The sequence below is a fragment of the Cnephaeus nilssonii genome, assembly GCF_951640355.1.
Source record: "Cnephaeus nilssonii genome assembly, chromosome: 4".
In the NCBI taxonomy this organism is placed as follows: Eukaryota; Metazoa; Chordata; class Mammalia; order Chiroptera; family Vespertilionidae; genus Cnephaeus; species Cnephaeus nilssonii.
In genome coordinates, this window is record NC_137075.1 from 43,110,203 (window position 1) to 43,133,860 (window position 23,658).

General features: G+C 41.0%; 1 protein-coding gene across 2 annotated transcripts in view; it reads left to right on the forward strand.

Annotated features, from left to right (window-relative positions):
* The window catches only part of EIF2AK4 (eukaryotic translation initiation factor 2 alpha kinase 4), a 101,591-nt gene that overhangs the window by 67,259 nt on the left and 10,674 nt on the right, over nt 1–23,658 (forward strand). The window contains exons 23-34 of one of the 2 annotated variants that reach the window (XM_079769208.1): nt 157–278; nt 2,645–2,694; nt 3,609–3,777; nt 5,007–5,123; nt 7,440–7,505; nt 10,616–10,786; nt 11,173–11,307; nt 13,340–13,447; nt 14,042–14,170; nt 15,921–16,007; nt 19,845–19,935; nt 22,707–22,815. In XM_079769208.1, coding sequence (XP_079625334.1) covers nt 157–278; nt 2,645–2,694; nt 3,609–3,777; nt 5,007–5,123; nt 7,440–7,505; nt 10,616–10,786; nt 11,173–11,307; nt 13,340–13,447; nt 14,042–14,170; nt 15,921–16,007; nt 19,845–19,935; nt 22,707–22,711 — 1,250 coding nt within the window. In that variant the 3' untranslated portion in view covers nt 22,712–22,815. Of the gene's footprint in view, nt 1–156; nt 279–2,644; nt 2,695–3,608; nt 3,778–5,006; nt 5,124–7,439; nt 7,506–10,615; nt 10,787–11,172; nt 11,308–13,339; nt 13,448–14,041; nt 14,171–15,920; nt 16,008–19,844; nt 19,936–22,706; nt 22,820–23,658 lie in introns of those variants that run through there. The other variant, XM_079769207.1, reaches the window with a different exon arrangement.

The window sequence follows — 23,658 nt, forward strand, 5'->3', positions numbered from 1 at the left end:
AAGTTAACCTTAGGGGAGCTCTCCATTGAGAACTGACCATAGACTGATGATGATTTTCACAGTCCCCATAGCAGGGGACCCGACTGTCAGGTTTGTGTTCATTTTAACTTGCCTCCTCGGAAAAATGATTAGTTATTTTTTTCTAATTTGGTTTAGGAGCTGTCCAGTTGTGTACCCCACTACTGCTTCCCCGAAATAGGCAAATATACGAGCACAACGAGGCCGCCTTATTCATAGACCACAGCGGGATGCTGGTGATGCTTCCTTTCGACCTGAGGGTGAGGCTGGGTACACTCTGCCGGCAGTTCAGATGCCATGTCTGGTCGTCGGGGTGGCATGTCTGTTAAAGGATTACTCCCACCAATCTTTTGGTTTTGGGGTGTTTTTGTTTTTGTTTTGTTTTGTTTTGTTTTGTTGCTGAACTTACAATCTAAATGTCGCCCTTAGGAGACATATGTTTAAGGAAGTTGTTGGGGTGAGGGCATTACTGGATTCAGTAATCCTTTGACCCTGTGTACATCCACTTTGTTAATCGCACAAGGAAGTGCTTTTGGCCCTAGAAACTGAACCCTGCACTGCAGGCGCCGTGTCTGCTCCTCGCGGTTGAGCTCTGCCGAATGACCGTAGCACATGAACCAGGCCCGCTGAGACAAATACGTGGAGTTTTTATCTACTTCCTGGGCAGATCTTTGCTAACTTTCTAACATGTTAATGTCTAGAACAACTAAATTCTTATAACAGCAGTGTCTGCTAATGGGGTGTGCTGGAATCTGCTCATGCTTGCTTTCCTTCCGGTCCCCAGGGCTCCCTCTGACAACACTCTTACCAGTTGTTCACTCACAGGGTTGGCTGCTGACAAGCCCATCTGTAGCACTGTCCGTGCATAAGACAGACACGAGTTTAATACTCCTAATGTACAGAAAGCACTTCTAAGTAGAGGAATGAGCAAAAGGTATAACCAGGAAATTCTCACAAGAAATGCACAGGGCTGATAAACTTCTGAGTGTACAGCCTCACTAATAATGAGGAGATATCAAGCAAAGCTATCTCCACTTCACCCATCAGACTGGCAAAAATATTTCAGTTAATACCCAGAGATGACAAGAGTGATGGGAATGTAAATCGCTAAACCTTTAGAAAAGTAATCTGAAAGTATTTACTAAAATAAAAAAAAATGTTTTTGATACACAAACTATACCCTGTGAACCAGGAACTCCACTTTGAGGAATTGATTTAAAGAAAAATATAAATACATTGGTGTATGAATATTAAAAGGATGTTTATTGCTATATTATTATGGTGGTCAAAATCTGAAAACTGCATGTGTATCTATAGGAAAATGGTTGAATAATTTACTATGGAATATTAAAGAGGTATAAGATAAAAATACATGTATATGTATTTAGTTATACCCATATCTATATTTGATCTGTAGAAATGTCCATAGGGTAGTGTTAGGTAGGGGGAAAAGTATGTTTCAAAGGAACTCTAATATGACCCTATTTTTATTATAAAGAAAGAGAGACACTTAAAAAACAACAACCGAGTGTGTGTATAAGGTGCACTATATGTTTGCATCATCTGGTATGTGTGTGGTATAAACATGCCCTCACGTGCATGTGAACGACCACAAACACCAGCTTGTTTGTATCACCACAGAGTGAAGTGTCAAGGAATACACTGAACCTTTGACTGTATATTACTGGGGAGGGCATAGAATCAAGGCATTTCCTTTTTCATACCTTTGTTGTGCAGCTTATTGCAATAACATGTTTTGCTTTTCTGGTTTAAGAAAAAATTCTTCCATATTCTTGGCTTGTTTTTCTTATACAGTAAGTAAAGTGATTTGGGATTATTTTGAGTGAGAAGTGAATCAATCGCATATCAGACATCTGGGCTCTGTTAAAGGAAGGGTAGGAGTACAAACATTTACACAGTGATACTTAAAACTGGTTGCTTCTTCTCTAGATGTTAGGAGACTAAAATATAAATTTTTAAACATATCTCCTTTTCTGTGAGCTGATAGCCAATTACAAAAGATAAAAAGTAATTACCCTTTAGAATTTAACCCATTGGTTAACGATGCTCTCAGATCTCTTGGGACAATCTGAAAATGGTTTTATAAGTTTTGATGATTATTAGTGGGTAGTTATTAAACATTTCTCCTAAAAGATCGGTAGGAAAATCAAGAAATTCATCACAAGAGATAATGCCCATGTTGATTGCATTATCATAAATGGCACTTAAAAATAAATAAATAAATAACACTTAAAATTTTTCACAAATAATTTGCACTGATTTTAACTTGGCATAATAAAATTTGGCAGAGTATATTTAACTAAAAGTGAATTTTTCTCAAACTTAAAAACCTAAAAAATACCACAATGAATAAGGCTCACCAACCTTATTATGTCCAGCAGTGGGGTCTGCTGCTGACTGACACAGTCAGGAACATTTCAAGGAACAGGAATGACAAGCAGTGCACAACTTTGTGAATGTACTAACGACCACAGAATTGTACACTTTAAAAGGGTTGAACTCTATGGTATATGAGTTACATCTCAATAAAGCTGTTACTTAAAAACTAAAAGGAGTGTGCTAGTTGACACATCTTGACATTGACCTTTGACACTTTATTTCTCAGGTTCCTTTTGCAAGATACGTGGCAAGAAATAATATATTGAATTTAAAACGGTAAGAAACAATGAGGATTTCATTGGTGGATGTGGGGAAAAACCCAGGAAGAATGTTTTATCTCCTGTGATCCTTATACAGCAAAGAATTTGGGGTTTAAAGTATTGAGTTTGGAATATGGTCAAAAACCCAGGCACGTAGCCCTTTCTATAAAGTGATGAGGACAGTCAGCCTCCTCTTTAGGAGGAAGGTGGCAGTTGGGTGGGTACTGAAACTCCTGCAGTCTGTTCTGTGACTGCTGAATATCCCCAAGCAACATCACTAATTATTTTCATGAGTAGTTGCTTGGAAAAATAACATCTGGCTGTTCTTGATGGCCCCTTTTAAAACTTAATCGGAGGGACAAATGGCCAGTGGTCCCTGCGTGAAAACTGCCTACATAGGTAACGGAACAAAAGCTGTGTGTAGGGAAGTGGAGTGAACCAGCAGGAGTGCTGAACACCAGCAGCTCCGGGCACTTAGCACCGGCAAAGTTTTTGTACATTCAGATACCACAGGGGTCTGACACCCAGGTCTTCATAAATTGGAACAGTATTGTCAACGAGGCACCCTGCTTTAAGGCTCCTTTCATCAAAAGAAATCGCAGCTCTTTACATGGCTTCTATTCTCAGCTGCAAGTGAACAATTAATAGTCATAGTCCTAAGGTGTGGGTATCACTGTGTAGGAAGCAAGCACTTAAGGTAAAGTTATTTTTGTGTGTAATGTCATCTCTCTTTCAGAAATTTAATGAAAACTGGGAATTGGAACCTAGGCCATAAGGCAAGACTGTTCTGGGGAAACCTGTCTTTAGGCTTTCTTTGTCATACCACTGATTAATTTTTTCATAGCTGTTACTTTTATCTTGTTCAAAAACGTCTTATGCGTATTTGATTCCAGTAAGCAATGGCCTTAGAAATCAGGTTTCTCTCTCCAGGTACTGCATAGAACGTGTGTTCAGACCTCGCAAATTAGACCGATTTCATCCCAAAGAACTTCTGGAATGTGCGTTTGATATCGTCACCTCCACCACCAACAGCTCTCTGCCCACTGCTGAAGTCATCTACACTATCTACGAAATCATCCAAGAGTTTCCAGCCCTTCAGGTTCCTTTCTGCATTCTAACGTTCTGAGGTTCCCCACCGAGTCCTTCATCAGAGCTGCACCCCAGCTGTGCTGACAGTGAATCACTGTCACTAAAGTGGCACAAGCCTTTGATGATGTTGCTTTTGAGTTTTACCCCGGGCGCTTACCTCGGCCTTGAAAGGAACAGCCTTTGTTTTTATCTGTTTGTTTTGTTTTGAGGGAAGGGTGTTGCTTTTCTGCCTATTCTTCCAAAATGGAAGAAATTAGGCTGATTCCTAGGATGCTTTTTTTAGCAGGTTCATAGCCTCTTCAGAGCCCTTGGTGGGTCCCTCCTATACTTGAGCTCTCAACTCCCCAACTTCACTTTTCCTCGTGTTTGCCTGCTCCCTAGCCACTACTCTTAGCACGAGGTTTGGCTCTCAGGCCTTCCCTCCCGATTCCATGGGCCTGCGCTGTTCACTCCCATCGCAGTTCCTTCTCTTGAAAGACTTCTCTACCCAGCCATGGGGCTGGCCCATTTTCCCCAGGAAGCCTGACTGCTCCCCCATTGATGGACTAGCCCCCTTTCCTTTTCCACTCTCACTTGACACAAGACATCACCTGCTGCCTTGAGTTGTGTTGGTTGTTAGTTGTTCAGTCAGAGTGTGTGCTCTTTTTTTTTCCCTTCAAATTATAAGAGAAAGTTTATTTAGAAAGTTACAGAGGTAGTAGAAGTGAGCCAGTTTAGCAGAAAGACAAAGTAGCATGCCTAGGGGGGAATTTGAGGGGTAGGTAAAGCACCCTCACCCTCCTGCTCTCAAAGGCAGAACTCGCCCGGGGTGTGTCCACTTTTCTGCATGCCCCACAGCACCGAGCTCAGGACACAGCTCGCAGCTCGGAACGCTCATTAATTGACAAAAGTAAGGATAGCTGTTTCCCTAACCTGTGCTTACAAAGTCAGTTACCATTGAACCAGGCCTTTTCCCTCTTGAAATCTGTGAATTTGCTCAGGCTTTTTAACATAGCTGAACGCCAAAGTACTTTGATGTATGTAATAAAGTGTTGAATGGTATTATACTATTTGACTACAACAAATGAAAAAGATGTATATGAAAAAATAAGCTAGAAAGTAATATGCTAAAATTCAGTCTTTCACGCTCAGTCATTTCATGTGTTAGGATCGTAAATTGGTAGTGAGATCTTAGGTTTGGTCATGTACCTACATTGCTTTTATAATTAAAATAGTCTCTTTTTGGGGGGGGTATTCTAGGAAAGAAATTACAGTATTTACTTGAACCATACCATGTTATTGAAAGCAATACTCTTACACTGTGGGATCCCAGAAGATAAACTCAGTCAAGTCTACATTATTCTGTATGATGCCGTGGTAAGCATTTAATTACTTTCACTTGATGATAGTTCATGAGCATTTTCTTAGTGATGTAGCCATAACATTGAATTTGGAGTTGTATCTCCTTCCCTCATTGCTGTAAGGTAAAAGAACCAATTCTCTGATTATATCAACAGTTAACAAGTTGAGCTTTTATTCTGGACTAGTGACTTCCAGGGTGTGTGTGGGTTTCTTTTAAGGGTAACTTCTGATTTTATAAAGACCAAATTGTCTTATTTCATTTGCAAGATAATAAAGTTCTTCACTAACCTACTTCTGGAGGCAAAAAATCAGTCCTGATACTTGCTAATAATGACCTTTATTGAGCACCTACCCATGCGGCAAGCATTAGTCTAATCTTCTTACGTGAGTTAACTCACTCCATCCTCACAAGTGCTGTTATTATACTTAATTTATAGAGGCCAAGAGAAGGGAGTATTAATATTGAGATAAAAGACTTATTCCCTGCCCTTAATTCTTCCAGCCTACCTGTGCTCACCAGCAAAGTCCTTTATAGATTTGGATTGGTTGAACTGGGAAGAGTGGTTTAAATCTCTGTTGGGGCTTCATTTACCACCTCTTTCCTGTGGGACCAGGGCGGTGGCACCTCCAGTTCCTCTTCATAATTAGCCACATCATAGTAGAGTCCAGAGGGAAAACACTGAAAATTTTATTTTCTTTAAATATATTTTTATTGATTTTAGAGAGAGAGGAAGGGAGAGGGATAGAGAGATAGAAACATCAATCGACTGCCTCCTGCACACCCCTACCAGGGATCGAGACCGCAACCCAGGTGCAGGGGCCTGATGCGGCAGGGGCCAAACATGGCGGGGATCTCCCTTTTCCATGGCCAGCACGGAAAGAGAAATGAAATTGGTTCTTGGTAGAGGCGGCCAGGGATTGAGAAATAATAGACAAAGAGAAAAAGCTGGGTCTAGGTCAGTGGTGGTGAACCTATGACACGCGTGTCAGCACTGACACGCGTAGCCATTTCTGATGACACGCGGCCGCATGCCGAGGATGAAACATTTGCTGCTCCTGAGGATGAAACATTTATGACTAGAGTCTTGGAGTTAGTTTTTTCCTCAAAGTGACACTACCCGAGTTATGCTCAGTTTTTTGGCGAAGTTTGACACACCAAGCTCAAAAGGTTGCCCATCACTGGTCTAGGTGGATCTTCTGTGTCTTGCTGAGGCCTCAGAACAGATCCAGACTGCAAAGCTGGTGCTTTATTTATAATCAGGGACAAACAAGGTAATCTACAATGTTGTTGTAAGTTTCACTTGTTTTGGCAGCACTTGCTGCCCCTCCCACAGCTCACTAGCTACCCAGGAAAGATCTAGGGAGCAGTTACAAGATCAAGCTTAATTATGCTTAGAGGACTGTGCCCTCCAAGCTGGGACTTGTTTGCGACTTTGCCAGCAGGTCAGTCCGAGGCTTAACCCTATAACCGCTTCCTACACCCAGGCATGTGCCCTGACCGGGAATCAAACCAGTGACCTCTTGGTTCATGGGTCAGTGCTCAACCACTGAGCCACACCAGCCGGGCTGAAAATTTTAAATCGTGTGATATTATGAGGCTGGGATGGAGGTGAATGCTTGCTTATCTTTTATAATTTTTTTCTTGTTAAATATTTTTTATAACAAATAAGCATCTAGGAGATTCAGTAACTAACAGTACCAGTCTCTGGTTAAGGCAGAACAAATAGTGAAACCAATTGTTTTTTATACACCAAGAGGCTTACCTAACTTTTCTTTCATCTGTCAGGTATACCTCGAGGCCTCTAACATTACTGTCGGTTTCTAGTGGTTCTTTCCTCCCCCAAAATGCTGCTGCTGTGTAGCAGTGACAGATACAATACGTCAGTCAGACACCGGCCCCAGGGGTCTGGCAGAGGCCTCAGCTCAGCCTTGTTCATATCCCACAGCCACAGCCCAGCTGCCAGCGTGGGGTCAATGCGGAGCCTGTCGGTCCGTGGTTTTTACCAGGGGGACAGATCCGTTGACTCCCTCCCCCACAAACAGAAACGCGCTGGTCAGGCCTGTCCACCTCAGAGTTGCCTCATCATTCAGCAAGTGCAACTTTCCCCTTTTTAATTCTTTCCTGTAAGGGTTTTTCACAATTTAAAATAATGATAAGTTTTATATGAATTGGGGGGAAAAAACTTTTGTAAATTACAGAATTAATACATCTTTCATGACTAGGAGTAGTTTATCCAAAATGAAGACTGTACTTAACAGAATTAGCCTGGAAATTGTACCTTGTTCAGGGTCATTTGGTCCCTCTCATTTTACCTTTTTCTTCTACATTAGACAGAAAAGCTGACGAGGAGAGAAGTGGAAGCTAAATTTTGTAATCTGTCTTTGTCTCCTAATAGTGTAAGTACCTTCTCACGGTGTTATTACAGCTCTCTGTGAATTTGTGAGACCAGAAAATGTCACCAAATTCTTGCTGCAGTAAGCCGGCAGCACTGCCTGCTGCCTCACAGACGGTTTTCCCCGAGTGTTAATAGGTACCATGGCAACATGGGACTAAGGGAAGAGAGAAACCAGTGCTGTGATCAAAAAAAGCCTCTCCGTGCTGCGGCTTAATGTGCTGTAATCATCCTGTTCTTTCTCCATCATCAGAAGCCTCTTCACACCCTTGTGAAGGCGTGCCTGGTGGGCCCTCCTGCTGAGCAGGCCTCGTACCAGCTCTCCTCTTCTGAAACAGATTCTGTGGGACTAGAATGAGGCACAGAGCTCTGCAGATTAATGGGCACCCACCCATCCTGCAACCCCTCCCCACCAGGGTCTTCTAACACCTGAGAACTAAATTAAGGTTCTTGCTTTCCCGATACATTTCCTGCTCCTAAATTCTTGTGTTTGATCCCATTGGCTGTGAGGAACATCTCCCGGGGTAACCAGGTTTATTGTATTCTCCCTACCGGCATCAGATTGGGCCCAGATCTTTGGCATAGTCACCCACACTTAACTGAGCTGCTGCAACGCAGAAGACAACAGGGATTTCTTACATTTTTCTGAATATTTACATAGGAAGAGAGATTGTAAAAAACCTTTCTAGAACCCTGTAGCCCTTGGACAGACATGATCCTGTGATCAGCAGAACTCATACATGGGAGAGGTTAAAATGTGACCATACTCAGGTCAGGCAGAGCTAGGGAGAGAATGAGTGGGTTGAGGAGTCTACAGACTGCTTTCAGTTCTTAATTAGGCTTGGCCTTTAAAAAGACATGAGGGGGCGGGGGAGGGAAAGACATGAGGGGACACCTGTAGCATGTTTTCACCCTCAGCTCTTTAAAACAGTTTCACAGGGCACACAGAGACCACAGTTGAGAGAAATCACCCCTACAGTTTGCAGGGAGGGAAAGTAGACCAGATAAATAGCACTGGGAGTTCTAGAAATTCAGCTAGGTTAGATTTTAAATGTTAAATATTGGAGGAGATATTGATGATATGCAAAGTGATCCAATGGCATAGCATTCTAATACAAAAAACGGTATTTACATAAAACCCTAGACATGCACACAGCACATACTATGTTCACAAATAGTGGAGTGTATAAATACCACAAAGAATCTGCTCAACAAACTGCCCGATTCAGTAATTCCCTACCCGAAGGTTTAAGCCCAAAAGGTTCTTTGAACTAATGTCCCATTTCAAAGCCATTTCACACTTGCACATGAAGCTGCATTGGTTGCTAAAGTGTCAGCTTCTTTTCGCTAAATTTCTATTCACTGGTCATTTGATGATGATAAGGATTGATTCAAAGTTATGTGTTCAGTTAGTTTAAAATGGAACAATTAGTATCTAATAAAGGCAGTTGGTACTCTCATTATTTAAAAATGGAACTCTAAGCACATTAAAAACAAGAGTAGAATGCTGCAAAACAGTTTCAAATATCTGGCCCTGTCTTATTTACCAACTAGAGGCCCGGTGCATGAAATACGTGCACAGGGATGGGGGTCCCTCAGCCCAGCCTGCACCCTCTCCAATCTGGGACCCCTCGGGGGATGTCCTACTGCCCTGTGGGATGGGGCCTAAATCAGCAGTCGGACATCCCTCTCACAGTCTGGAACCACTGGCTCCTAACTGCTTGCCTGATCGCCCCTAACTGCCTCTGCTTGCCAGCCTGATCACCCCTTAACTGGTCCCCTGATGGCCTGGTCGCCCACTAACTGCCCCCCTGCTGGCCTGGTCATGCCCTAACTGCCCTCCTGCCGGCCTGGCCGCCCCCTAACTGTCCAGAAGTCCAGTCGACCTGATCTAATTAGCATATTACCCTTTTATTAGTATAGATGAGGCACTGAGGCCCAAAGAGATACTATGAGTTGTACAAAGTGGCATGTGTTAGATGATGATAGGGGGTGGATCCAACCCTGAGGGTGTTGACTCTAGTGCTTCTGGTGTTTTATTAATGGGGAAATTTAATGTTAGAATTATTGAGAAGAAATTACTTTATTAAGAGAAAATAATTAAATGAGACCATTTTAAAATTAAAGTATTTTATCTTTAGTAAAGAGATTTTAACATTCTTATTTTTAAAAAATAATTTATGATTATGTGAAACTATATTAAGCTGACTGTTCATTTAACTCTTAGTTTCCAGGTGCCAATTTAGAGTTGAACCAGGTTCTGCTTGCCTACAGCCTTAAAATAGCTACAATTTTGCTTCTTAATAATTTCCACTTTAGCTCCTGGAAGTTTTCTCTCTGGTCTTATGATCCCAGTTATTGCCTCCTCACTTGCTCTGTGCCAGCGACTGTGCCGGCCACAGAGAGGTCATCGCTAGCCCCCACCCTCTCCTGGGAAGGACCATGTATACAGGTGGCAAGAGCCAGGAGCTGGGATCAGGGTCTGAAAGACCAGGAGGCTGCCTGCAGGCGATGACATCTAGCTGCACCCGCCAGATACAAATAGGAATCTGTCAGGCAGAGGGAGGAGAGGGGATTTCTGACTGCTTTGGTGTGGTATTAGACAGAACAAGTCAGACTTTGCCTTCCTGTCCCCAGCCCTCCATTTGTATGGCTGTGGTAATCGGAATTCATGAGAATGAGGATGGAAAGGGGAACACTATTGGCTTGAAAATATAATGGAGGGGAGGTGGGGGCAGCCGGGAGAGGTCAGTGGGGGAAAAAGAAGACTTACGTAATACTTTAAACAATAAAGAATTTAAATTTGAAAAAAGAAAGAAAGAAAATATAATGGAAGCTCTGCTAGAGCGAAACTCTGCTCTGCTGGGGTCAGCATTAACTATGAGTAAGTGTGTGGCTTAAAAATGAACTTGTGAGGAGGCAGGTGCCTGAAGCACTTCTATGAGGTGCCTTAGAGTTGTTGGAAAAGGATAATCCTCATTTGGGATTGTGGTAAGGGCTAAAATGACCTTCAACTACCAAACCCTCTTCTTGGAGGTATGTGTACGAAACCCAGTGCAAAGTAAGTCTTCCCTGCTGTGGACTGCAAGCTAACTGTGCCTCTTTGCTTTCTAGCTGTGTCGACTCTACAAATTTATTGAGCAGAAGGGAGATTTGCAAGATCTAACACCAACAATAAATTCATTAATAAAACAGAAAACGGGCGTTGCCCAGCTGGTGAAGTATGGCTTAAAAGATCTAGAGGAGGTTGTTGGGCTGTTGAAGAAACTTGGCATAAAGTTACAGGTTTGGCAATTGTTTGATTCTGTCGGTTCAGATTTGTAGTGTTAATAACAGCACAAGAGGGAAATGGGTTTATTGTATTAATGGTAATAAGTGTTTTATTGTTCCAGAAAAGCTCTGCTTTTTACATTTTGCAACATTTGATATCTAGTAATAATTTTGTCTTCAAACAGAATTTCTGTGCAAGCATCTCGATTCCTGTTGTGCAGCAATTCTTATTGTCATTTAGCCTCAGAGAAGACAGCAGTTTCTCTTACTTGGCGGGCTATAGTGAAACAGACTTTGTACCAGATCTTACTGAATATTTGGTTTATGCTAAATAGATTGTTCTGATGCTATTGATGGAAAACAGTGCCTTTGATACGGTTGTGTGGCATTTCGCTTGGCAGGTCTTGATCAATTTGGGCTTGGTTTACAAGGTGCAGCAGCACAGCGGGATCATCTTCCAGTTTGTGGCGTTCATCAGACGGAGGCAAAGGGCTATCTCTGAAATCCTTGCAGCTGGTGGCAGATATGACCTGCTGGTGAGGCCTGGCCCCAGATTTGTTGATCTGTTCTGGCTTAATTTCATTTATTCCTCAACTTGTTATTTTGAACATTTTCAAACCTACAGAAAAATAGAACCAGTAGTATAGTTGATCACCTGTATTTCTTTGTTGATTTACCTCTGAGTACAGGTTTTTGTTGTGTGTTGTTTTTTTTGTTTGTTGTTTTTTTTTGTGTGTGTGTGTGTGTGTGTTTTATTTTAGAGAGGGAGGAAGGGAGAGAGAGAAACATCGATGTGAGAGAGATACATCAATCAGTTGCCTGCCGTACACACCCGGACCAGGGATCAAACCCGAAACCTTCCAGTGCACTGAACGACGCTCAAACCAACAGAGCCACGCCAAGCTAAACATAACTGTTATCTAGAATAGAAATGTCTTGTGAACCACACTTGTAATGTTTTTAAACTTTTATTTTGAAATAATTATAGTTTTACAGGAACTTGCAAAGATAGTACAGAGAAGTCTATGTAGCTTTTACCCAATTTCTTCCAATGGTTAAACCTGGCATAATCTAGTAAAATGTCAACACCAGGAAATGGACATTGATTTATTGTATGTGTATAATTCTGTGCCATTTTATCCACGTGTAGATTCCCATAACCACCAAGTACAGAAACCTTATCTGCCTTTATATCCCTTTATTTCATCTCCCATTTATTATGTAATTGTCTTAAATACTTCCTCTACATACATTGAGATCCATATCAGAAAGTGTTATGCTTATTACTTTGATTGTCACACTCTGAGAAACTCAAGAAGAAAGTCTATTGTATTTCTCCAACATTTCTGGTTTCTTATGAGAAATCTGCTGTTATTTGAATTATTTTTTTCACTATAGGAAAGGTGATTCTCACTCGATGGTTTTAAACAGGTGTGATTTGTTTGTTTGTTTTGTCTTTAATTTGAGGTTTATTTATATGTGTCTTGGCTGTAATAGGGCAGGTATTATCTAAAAGTTTTCTGTTCTACTGGGTTGCCTCTTGTGTGGTCTTTTAGCCAGAAAAAGCAGGTTTTCATCAGGGCTTTTTTATTGTTTTTCCTTGGCATGTCTGGGTTGCCAGTTTCTCTGGCACCCAATTTAGGACATATGAGGCAAAGACCAAACCCAGGGAACTAGCCACGTGTCAGGTGGTTTCTGGCCAGTTTGCTGCCTTCTCTTCACTTCAGAATCTTCTTATATTTGTTTTATGTAGTGTCCAGGATTTTTAGCTGTACTTAGCAATAAGAATAGGGAGAAGTGGACTTACCCATCTTGGGTACAGAACCTATATGTTGCCCTAGCTGGTTTGGCTCAGTGGATAGAGCGTCGGCCTGCAGACTACCGGGTCCCAGGTTCGATTCCGGCCAAGGGCACATGCCTGGGTTGCGGGCTCAATCCCCCCCAGTAGGGGACATGCAGGAGGCAGCCAATCAATGATTCTCTCTCATCATTGATGTTTCTCTCTCTCTCTAGCTCCCTCCCTTCCTCCCTGAAATCAATAAAAATATATTTAAACAAAGAACCTATATGTTAACATTTTAAATTATATAGTAATATAAAATAAAAAGAAACAGGTAGAATTAGTTTCAATAATGTATTTCATTTAATACAATATATCCAAAGTATTATTTCACCATGTAATCAAAATTATTAATGAGATATTTTACTTTTTTTTTAAATTCTGAATCTTTGCAACCAGTGTGTATTTTACATATAGCACATGTCAGTTCAGATTAGCCATATTTCAAGTGCTCAAGCACATATGGCTAGTGGCTGCCCTATTGAACAGTACAGTTCTAGATGTCACATTTACCTAAGTTTGCATATGGGCTTGCTTCTGTCTCTTACACACACACACACACACACACACACACACACACACGCACACGCGCACACACGCGCGCACGACTGTTTGTTGAACCCTTTGATGATAAGTTGCTGAGAGTGCATGCACTCTAATCATTGCTTTGCCCGTAATTGCAATTTCTTCTCTATTTCGTAACCAGAACTGTGTGTCTTCCTCTGCAGATTCCCCAGTTTAGAGGGCCACAGGCTCTGGGGCCAGTTCCCACTGCCATTGGGGTCAGCATAGCGATAGACAAGATATCTGCTGCTGTCCTCAACACGGAAGAACCTGTACGTACCGGCTTTGCTTTCCAGGGTGCCTTGAGTCGTCTTCCATTCCATCGTCATTTACATGGAGCCCAGATGTGGCAGGGATAGGTTTGGGTTTGGTAGATTTTCTTTGCCATGATAGACAAGCCAAAAACTTGGTGTGAGTCCTTGCCTTTCAGTCCTTAGCCTCTAGCTGGGGAACCTCGACAATCCATCCTTCCTTTCCTAGCCTCACTCTTCATCTGTAATGAGCTCTGTAGGTGTGAGGTGTTATAGTTAACAGGCTCATATCAAAACCCCTTGTTCAGAAATCCTGCTGTACTCTGCAGAGCTAAAAATGGTTCTTTTTCCTTTGTGTTTCAAGCAAGATTAGTTTTCCTGGAGGGTAGTTTTGAAATAATAGCTATCTTAAAAGACAAATATTAAAGGTGTTTTACTGTGCTATTTATCTATTTTACTATATAATTTTGAAGTAAAGGCTTCCGCCCATACGTTGCTGTACAAGATTTCAGAATGCCTGCCTTCGTATGAGTGCTGCTTCCATCCTGGGGCTGGTCCCGCCTACATGCCCGTAGTCTGGCTCTTCTAAATGTCATCACTCTGTTTCTGATCCAGGTTTCAATAAGCTCTTGTGACCTCCTGGTCGTAAGTGTTGGCCAGATGTCCATGTCCAGGGCCATCAACATAACCCAGAAACTCTGGACGGCGGGAATCACAGCAGAAATCATGTATGACTGGTCGCAGGTAATGAGGCACAGTGAATGGAATGCACATAGTCATGGCTTCCATGGGGAATCATCCTCTACCACTTTGGGTTCTCAAACTCTATCTCTGAGGTTACAGTTGCTTCCTGTATTCGTTTCTGATTGCAGCAGTAATAAATCACCACAAACCTAGTGGCTAAAAACAACACAAGTTTATTAGCTTACATTTCTGGAATTCGGAAGTCTGAAATCAGTATTAACTGGACTCAAGGCAAGGTGTCAATAGGGTTATTCCTTCTGAAGGCTTTTGGGGGAGAGTCCTTTTCCAGCTCCTAGAGGCTCCTGCATTCTTTGGCTCATAGCCCCATCCTCCACCTTCAAACATAGCAGAGTAGCATCTCCTTTCCTCTCTGACCTATGCTTCTGTCCTTATATTCTCTAACTCTGACCCTCCTGTCTCCTTCTTATAAGGACCCTTGTGATTACTCTGGGCCCACCCAGATAATCCAGGATAGTCTCCCTATCTCAAGATCCTTAACGCTAGCACATCTACAAAGTCCCTTGTACCATACAAGGTAATATATTCACAGGACCTGGGATTAAGACGTGGATGGACACCTTAATCCATTATCCACCCTACCACACTTCCCAAGGGCATTCTGTGTTTAGTGTGTTTGTAGCTTTATATCCTCAGACCTCCCATAGCTGACTGAATACTTGCCTACCCTTTAAAACGTGGGGCCTTTAGATAACTAACTTCTTGCTGCCATGAGCAGATCACAGAACGGGTTGTACCCCTGGGTGATCATCCAAGTTGTACACGTTTACCCACACTCAAGGTGCCCCAGAGCCTGAAGAGACGCCTGGGGAAACAGAGCCCCCTCCCTCCCTCCTGCTCCTTTCACATCACCTGCCAAGTCACTTATGAAGCTGCTGTTGTCCATTTTTGTGTTATATAAAAATTCATGTCAGAAGTAGGCTGAGCAATAATTTTGTTTTTATTGATTTCAGAGAAGAAGGGAGAGGGAGAGAGGTAGAAACATCAATGATGAGAGAGAATCATTGATCGGCTGCCTCCTGCACGCCCCACACTGGGGATCAAGCCCGCAGCCCAGGCATGTGCCCTGCCAGGAATTGAACCATGACCTCCTGGTTCATAGGTCAACACTCAACCACTGAGCCACGCCGGCCAGGTGCGATGATTTTGTTGTTGTTCAGGTGCGATAATTTTTAATCATTTTCCAGAGCAGTATCTCTTCCATTTGTTAACTTGTTTCATAAGTTGTTAGAGAAGTGCTCTGTCTTACCGTAAAATATAAGCCCAGTAATGTGACTTCAGTCCTGCAATGTGACACCCCCCTGCAGGCTTCTCTCCTCTCATGTTCTTCGTTTTATGAGTCAGTTCTGCTTTTCACTCTCCACTATTTCTTTTGTTGCCTTTGCTTTCCTCAAAGGCCTTTTCTGTGTGTGTGTGTGTGTGTGTGTGTGTGTGTGTGTGTGTGTGTGTGTGTGTGTTATAATTTCTGGCACCTTCCCTCAAGATTTGAAGCTTCTGAAAACCTCTTACTGTGTCCTGACCACACTGCCCATGGACCCTTAAAACAATAGTGAAAGTAATGAAAGCAAAAGAGGTCTTATTCCTCCCTTGAATTCGGCTTAATATTTATAACCCCTGAAGTCAGCATGTTCACTTTGAGAATACAATTGAACACAGTGTTTTCATTCTTTTTAATTCCTTGAAGCAGCTCCAGGTGCTCTGTGTTATTTCATACACTGTTTATTTGTTTCAGTCCCAAGAGGAACTACAGGAGTACTGCCGACATCATGAAATCACCTATGTGGCCCTTGTGTCAGATAAAGAAGGAAGCCATGTCAAGGTAAAGACCGGAGAAAATCTTTCACAATTCAGTAGATTTCCAAAGCTCTGTTAACTGTGGAGCACCCCACTTCCCACCTGCCTATGTGTGGAAATCCATTACTTTGCTCTCCCTCTGAATTGCTGGACTCATTATTGGAGAGAATATAAAATAAGAAAGAGAGACTCTGAACACTTCCTTAGAGCTTAAAAAAAAATAACGGTGGCTGTAGTTTTTTCCTAATTTTCTTCCCTTGTTTTCTTTTTCATCCAAGAAAATAATAATAATTAGAGCTGATACTGCTGACTGGCATATTCTCTGGCTACTTACTAAACAGTTTTACTGTGTTGCATGTAATTAAAAATGCTCAAACTGAAACTACTTCATAACCTTTATTTCTGTTTTTAAAGGGGAAAAAAAAAAACATTTTTCTCCTTGTTTTTCTCTTATAATGTCTTTGTCTAGTTTTAATATGAAGGTAATATTGGCTTCATAAAATGAAGTGGACAGTGTTCTCTCCTTTTGCGTTTTCTGGAAGATTTGTTTAGAATTAGTATTATTTAATCCTTATTTATTTGGTGAAGTTCACCAATAAAGCCACATGGGCTTAGATATAGAGCTATTCAGGTTGCCTCTTCATGAGTGAGTTCTGGTAGTTTGTATCTTTCCTAGAATGTTTCCATTTCATCTAAGTTTCCAAATATTCCCTGTTCTTTCACTATCCATAAGATCTGTAGTGATATCCTCTTTCATTCCTGACATTGGTAATTTATGTCTCCCATCTTTTTTTTCTTGATCAGCCTGACCAGAGGTTTATCAATTTTGTCTTTTCAGAGAACCAGCTTTTGATGTCTGAGTTTTCTTTATTTTTTATCGTTTTTCTATTTTATTGATTTCTATTCTTTATTATTTTTTTAACCTGATAATTTTGGATTTAGTTTATTTTTCTAGTTTCTCTGACAGAACTTTACATCAGGGTTTGACAGACTACAACCTACATACAGGTGAAATCCAGCCCACAGCCTATTTTTGCATGGCCTGTGGGCCACAAACCCTTTTTATGTTCTTAGTTTAAAAAGAAAAAGAGTGTGACAGAGACAGTGTGTGGCCTGCAAAGTTTAAATGTTTACTATCTAGCCCTTTACAGAAAAAAAAAAAATGCTGGCCACCTGGCTTAGATCACAGATTATATAATTTCTTCTTTTCTAAGTATAAGCATTTAATGCTATAAATTTCACTCTACATATAGCATTAGTTGCATACCATTTATTTAGTACTTTTTATTTTCACTTAGTTCAGAATATTTCTAATTTCCTTGATGATTTCTTCTTTTATCCATAAGTTATTTACTAGTAGAAGTGTGTGTTTCAGTTTCCAAATATTTGGGTATTTTCCAGATATATTTCTTTAACCATTTCTAGTTTAATTCCTTTGTGACCAGAAATCATACTCTGTGTGATTTCATTCCTTTAAATAATGGTCTGTTATTGTAAATGTTTCATGTACACTTGAAAAGAATGTGTATTCTACATTGTTAGGAGTGTTTCATAAACATCAATTTGCGCATATTAGTTGATATCATTGCTTAAATCTTCTATATTTTTCCTAACTTACTTGTCTGTTTGTTCTATCATTTACTGAGGAGCATTGATCTCCAGCTATAATTGTAGGTTTATCTATTTCTCCTTTTAGTTCTATCACTTTTGCTTCATGTATTTGAAACTGTTATTTGGTGAATACACATTTAGGATTTTATATCTTCTTGATGAATTGAGCTCTTTATAATTATGAAATGCTCTTTATCCCTGGTAATATTTCTTATTCTGAAGTCTTTTGGTTAGTATTTGCTGGCTTATCATTCTCCTTCTATTTGTGTCTTTATATTTAAGTAGGTTCTTTGGAGACAGTCACTAGTTGAGTTTTGCTTTGTTACCCAGCCTTTTAGAAATGGGTGTGGTTAAACCACTTATATGTAATGCAATTATTAAAATGGTTGAGTTTAAAACTACCATTTTACTGTCCTTTTTCCATTTTTTTTCTGTCTTCATGTCCTCTTTTAAATTATTTTTTATTCCATTTTATCTCTACTATTGGTTTACTGACTATAATTCTTTGTTTTTGGTGGGATTTTTTTAGTGACTTCTCTTGGGTTTATAGTACACATCTCTAACTTATCACATTGTACTTTGAAAAAAATATCATGCACCTTCACATATATTACAACAGAATAATATTACAACAGAATATTTCCATTTCCTCTCGCTCCCAATTTAATGTGCTATTATTACCTAATGCTTTTTTCTACTTATGTTATAAATCCCATTGTTAATATTTTGGTTTTAATTAGTCAGTTATCTTTTAAAGTGGTTTTTAAATAAGGGGGAAATGTCCTTTATATTTACTCACATATTTACCATTTCTGGAACTGTTTATTCCTTTGGGTTAAGCCAGATATCATTCTGATTTAATTTTCCTTCGGCCTGAAGAACTTCCTTTAATATTTCTGGTTAGTGTAGGTCTGCTGGTGATGAATTCTCTCAGTTGTTATTGGCCTGAAAAAGTCCTCATTTCACTTTCATTTCTTTTTCTTTTTTTAAGTCATCACCCGAGGACATGTTTTTATTTATTTATTTATTTTTTTGAGAGCGAGAGAGAGAGAGAAACATTGATCGGTTGTCTCCTGTTTGCGCTGCCACCGAGTTTGTGCTGCCACCGAGTTTGTGCCCTGAGTAGGAATCAAACCCACAACCTTTTGTTATATGGGGCTGTGCTCCAGCCAGCTGAGTCATGTGGCCAGGGCTCACTTTTATTTCTGAAAGTTATTTCTGCTGGTATAGAATTCAAGATTTATAATTTTTCTTTTCCACTTTGAAGATGTGTTTTGTTGTCTCCTAACCTATTTTAATGTTTGCTTTGATCCTCTGAATATAATGTATCCCTTTTTTCCTGTCAGCTTTTAGGGTTTTTGGGTTTTTTTTGTCATTGGCTTTCTGCGATTTGAATATGATATGCCACAGTGTGGTATTCTTTGTTTCACGGGGCTTCTTTGACCTGTAGATGTATAGTACTTATCAAATTTGGAAATTTTTTAGACATTATTTCTTCAAATTTTTTGTCCCTTTCCCTCTGGGACTCTGATTATAGTCTATTAATTATTTTATATTGCCCCACAGCTCAGACTCTTTTTTGTTTTATTGTGTTTCCCTCCCCGCTGTTTTATTTTGAATGAGACCCTGATCTTTTCTGCAATCTCGAATCTGCTGTTAATCCCATACAGTGCATTTCTTATTTCAGATATTATATATTTTTTCATCTGTACAAGTTACATTGTGGGTTTTTTTTTATGTCTTCCATTTCTCTCATTGTGGTTCTTATTTGCTTTACATTCTTTATAAGATTTAAAATGGGCGTTTTAAGGTACTTGTCTACTAATTCCATCATCTCTGTCATTTCTGGGGCTATTTCTATGTATTAATGTTTCACCTGGTTATGAGTCATATTTTCTAGCACTTTGCATTCCTAATAATTTTATTGGTTGTTGGACATTATGAATGTTACGTTTTTGGGTGCTGGGTTTCCTTATGCTCCCGTAAGCTGTTGACCTTTGTTCTGGAAGGTAGTTAGGATCTTTGGGTTCTGTTTGATCCTTTCCCGGCTTGATTTTAAGCTTTGTTAGGGCAGGTTCAGGGCAACTTTTAGTCCTGGCCTAATTTAGTCCCTAGCAGTGCCCTTTGGAGGCTTCTGCCTCGTGCCCTATTTATTATGAGATCCCTCTACTCTGTAAGGACAAGAACTATTCCCAGTCCTGTGATTCCAGAAATTATTATGCCTACTTATTTCTGGTGGTTGTTTCTTCAGCTGTGGATGGTTTCCTGTCACCCATGCCAGGTCAGCACCTCTGCCAAAGATGTGAGTGGACTCCTCTGCAGAGCTTCAGAAATATTTCTCTGTGAGTGTGTGGCTCCCTCCTCTTGGGTCGTTTGCCCTACAATTTGTAGCCAACTTGGCCTGCCTAAACTTCAATTTAGCAAGACGCCTAGTCTCTGTTTAGGTACCCCTCCCCGGCACTGCAGTGTGCAAACTTCTTCAACACAATAACCTGGGCCACTTGTAGGATAATAGTCCTCCACTGCTCATTGTCCAATGTCTGAAAACCATTGTTTATGTTTTATCTGGTTTTCTAGTTTAAGGCAGGAGGGCAATTCTTGTAGTAGTTAATCCTTCATGGACGGATTTGGAAGTCCCCACTGGCAGTCTGCTTGTTAGTCACAAAATCATTAGTTACCCTACGTTCCACGGATCAGGCCTCGTCTAGAGCAGTGATTGCTCCTGCAGTATTACCAGGAGATGACTGTCTAGCCTCTGCTGCTAATTACAGTGTCATAACACACTGCTGTTATGGTTAGCACATTTTAGAAACTTGACTCACAGTCTGCTTCCCAATAGGTACAATCACGGGTCCTAGTTCTACCCTCTGGGGTAGTCAAGGTAACAAATCTAATTTTTCCTACTTCTCTCAGCTACCTTCAAATAAATTTTAGGAGTCAGCTGCCATGCCACTTTAACTGTCCTCTGTTCCGGTGTAAACATTGCACTTATTGAAGCCATTCCTCATAACATGGTTTCCAGATCCTTGACCCTCTTAATCTCCTCTAGACACACTTCACTGTGTCAGTGTCTGTCTTTAAATGTGATACTAAAATTTTACAGAGTGCTCTAAGCATGTTCTGATTAAAAGGAAAGGGTCTCTGACCTCCCTCCATCCAGATACCATATTTCTCCTAATACAGCCTATAAGTGAATTCTTAGCAACCATGTGGTTCCTTTGGCTCATACTGAATTTATCATCAACTAAACCCATTAGGCTTTTCACAGTTATTACCAGGTCTGGCTGGCCTTCCACAATGAGGCTTTAATTTCAGGATTTCATATTTATCTCCATTAAATATGATTTTGTTCATTTCAGCATTGTTCCAGCATCTCCAGCTCTTTTCAGTCTTGATTCTGCCTCTATTAATGATGGATTGATAGCATCACCTTCACATTTGAAGGGCAAGCCATCACTTCATCCATTCAGCAAATGCATTTTAAGCATTCATTGTGGGAGGGGTTAAATTGAGGCCCAAGAAGAGTACAGGGACATTAAGCCACAGGCCCTACTGTCAAGGATCCTGTAATCTAATAGGAGACATAAGACATTTGTGCTTGATTAAGACCTAGAAAATGTCCAATGCCATGAAGGTCTTACAGAGAAAGTTCTCTGAGGGTTCATCAGCCTAGTAGATTATTTCAGAAGTAGCAAGGACATCTACAGGGTGGAGGTGGCATTTATACTGGAACTTCATGGATGGACAGGATATAGGTATGTGCTGAAAGGGACTTTTCAGCAGAAGGAATAGCAAAGGTAATGGTAGTTCTTTCCATAGATTGTCCGAAAGATAGAGGCATACCAGCAGAGAACTATTCTGGTATTACCCTCAATGTCTGTTTTAGATAAAGCAGAAAGATTATAAAGCAGGGGGCTTGAGCCCTAGCTGGTTTGGCTCAGTGGATAGAGCGTCGGCCTGTGGACTAGAGGGTCCCAGGTACGATTACAGTCAAGGGCACATACTCGGGTTGCGGGCTCGATCCCCAGTAGGAGGCATGCAGAAGGCAGCTGATAAATGATTCTCTCTCATCATTGATGTTTCTATCCCTATCTCCCTCTCCCTTCCTCTCTGAAATCAATAAAGATATATTTTTTAAAAAAGAAGAAGAAGGACCCTAACCGGTTTGGCTCAGTGGATAGAGCGTCGGCCTGCGGACTCAAGGGTCCCAGGTTCGATTCTGGTCAAGGGCATGTACCTTGGTTGAGGGCACATCCCCAGTAGGGGGTGTGCAGGAGGCAGCTGATTGATGTTTCTCTCTCATCGATGTTTCTAACTCTCTCTCCCTCTCCCTTCCTCTCTATAAAAAATCAATAAAATATATTTTTAAAAAAGAAGAAGAAGGGGACTTCAGCGGGAGAGAATGGTTCTAGCTAGATCATGGAGAGCCAAAAAATTTTTGACTTTATTTAGCTACTAATAGGGAGCCAGTGTATGTTTTTAACAGAAGGGGACATCAGAATTGTATATGAAAAAAATTAACCTGCAGGGATGTGTAGTATGGAAAGGAGCAAGGGAAAATTGAAGACAGGGATAGCAATGGGAATAATATCGGGCTATCCCCAAGCCAAGGCTGAATGCTGGCTGTGCAAGTGGAGATGAAAGGGCAGGCACCGTAAAAGTAGGATGACAGGACTTGGGTTTGAAAAGGAGAGGGAGGAGTTGTAGAAACCTTGGTGACTGGCCAGAGGATGTTTAAGGAGAAGAATATGTGAAAGAATGAAATTAAGTAGGAGCGGGTTTGTCTTAGCCTTTTTTTTTTTTTTTTAATTCTATCATCTATGATAAGCTATTCTAGTCTAGACTTGGGTTTCTCAACAGCCACACTTTGACATCTCGGGCCGGATAATTCTTTGTGGGGCTGCTGTCTTGTGCATTGTAGGATGTTTAGCAGCATGCCTAGCTTCTACTCACTCGATGCCCCCACAGTTGTCACAACCAGAAGTGTTTCTGAACATGACCAAGTGTCCTGTGGGGAGCAAAATCGCCCCTAAACTATTGCCTTGTATTACTCTAGGATTCTGATTTAGCCTTTTGGCTTCTGAAATGATGGATCTGTTTAATTCTTTTTAAGGTTAAGTCTTTTGAGAAGGAAAGGCAAACAGAGAAACGTGTGCTGGAGTCTGATCTTGTGGACCACGTTGTGCAGAAACTGAGGACTAAAGTCAGTGATGAAAGGACTATCAGGTAACTGTAATAAAACAAAAGCCCAGAAAATCAGCTGGGACTACCTATATAGAACATAGGCAAATTTACTTTAAAAATCAATTTGATCCTTTTTGGAAATAAGATAGGTCTGGATAACTTTCAGTGAATCTTTCTATTGTTTCTGAATAACTCAGCAGTTTAATTATATGACCCCCTGTGTAAGATTAGTCATATCTTACTTTCAACATTTGTTCTCCGGAACATGTCAAGGAATATTTTATCATTTTGAAAGGGCTAAGCTGCCAAACTCTGTCTGCCATTATCTTATTTGGTCTGTTAATCAGTGAATTTTGATAGTGTTTTGTCTAATACATTCTGTGAAGAGATCTCATATACTCATGATGGGAATGTAAATTGGTTCAACTGTCTGGATAGGAATTTAATAAAGTAAGTTTTAAAAGCCTTAAAACTGGCTAGTGACGTCAGAGGAATGTCAGTGTAAGGGTGCTTCTTTTCCTCTCCCCCTGACATTTCAACAAGTTAACCATCTGTAATTCAACAAATAAGTCCCTGCTCAACACAGATGCACACCTGAGAGACCTGCACACTGAAACACCTAAGGTGGGCATCTGGGAATAAACAGGGCAACGAGAAGGCAGGAAAGCCAGACAGCCCGCATATGCAGCCCTGCAGCTCAGCTGGGAGCTCGCAGCCTGGCCCCGGAAAGGGGAAAAAGCCAGTGGTAGCAGGCACTTCCTTGGGCCTGGAGGAACAGAGGGAACTGGCAGGGGGGAGCGGGATAGAAGGGGGAGCAGCGAGCAGTCATGAGCACGAGCAATGAGAGAGAACAGTGACTGAGTCAGCAGACGCCCAAAGAG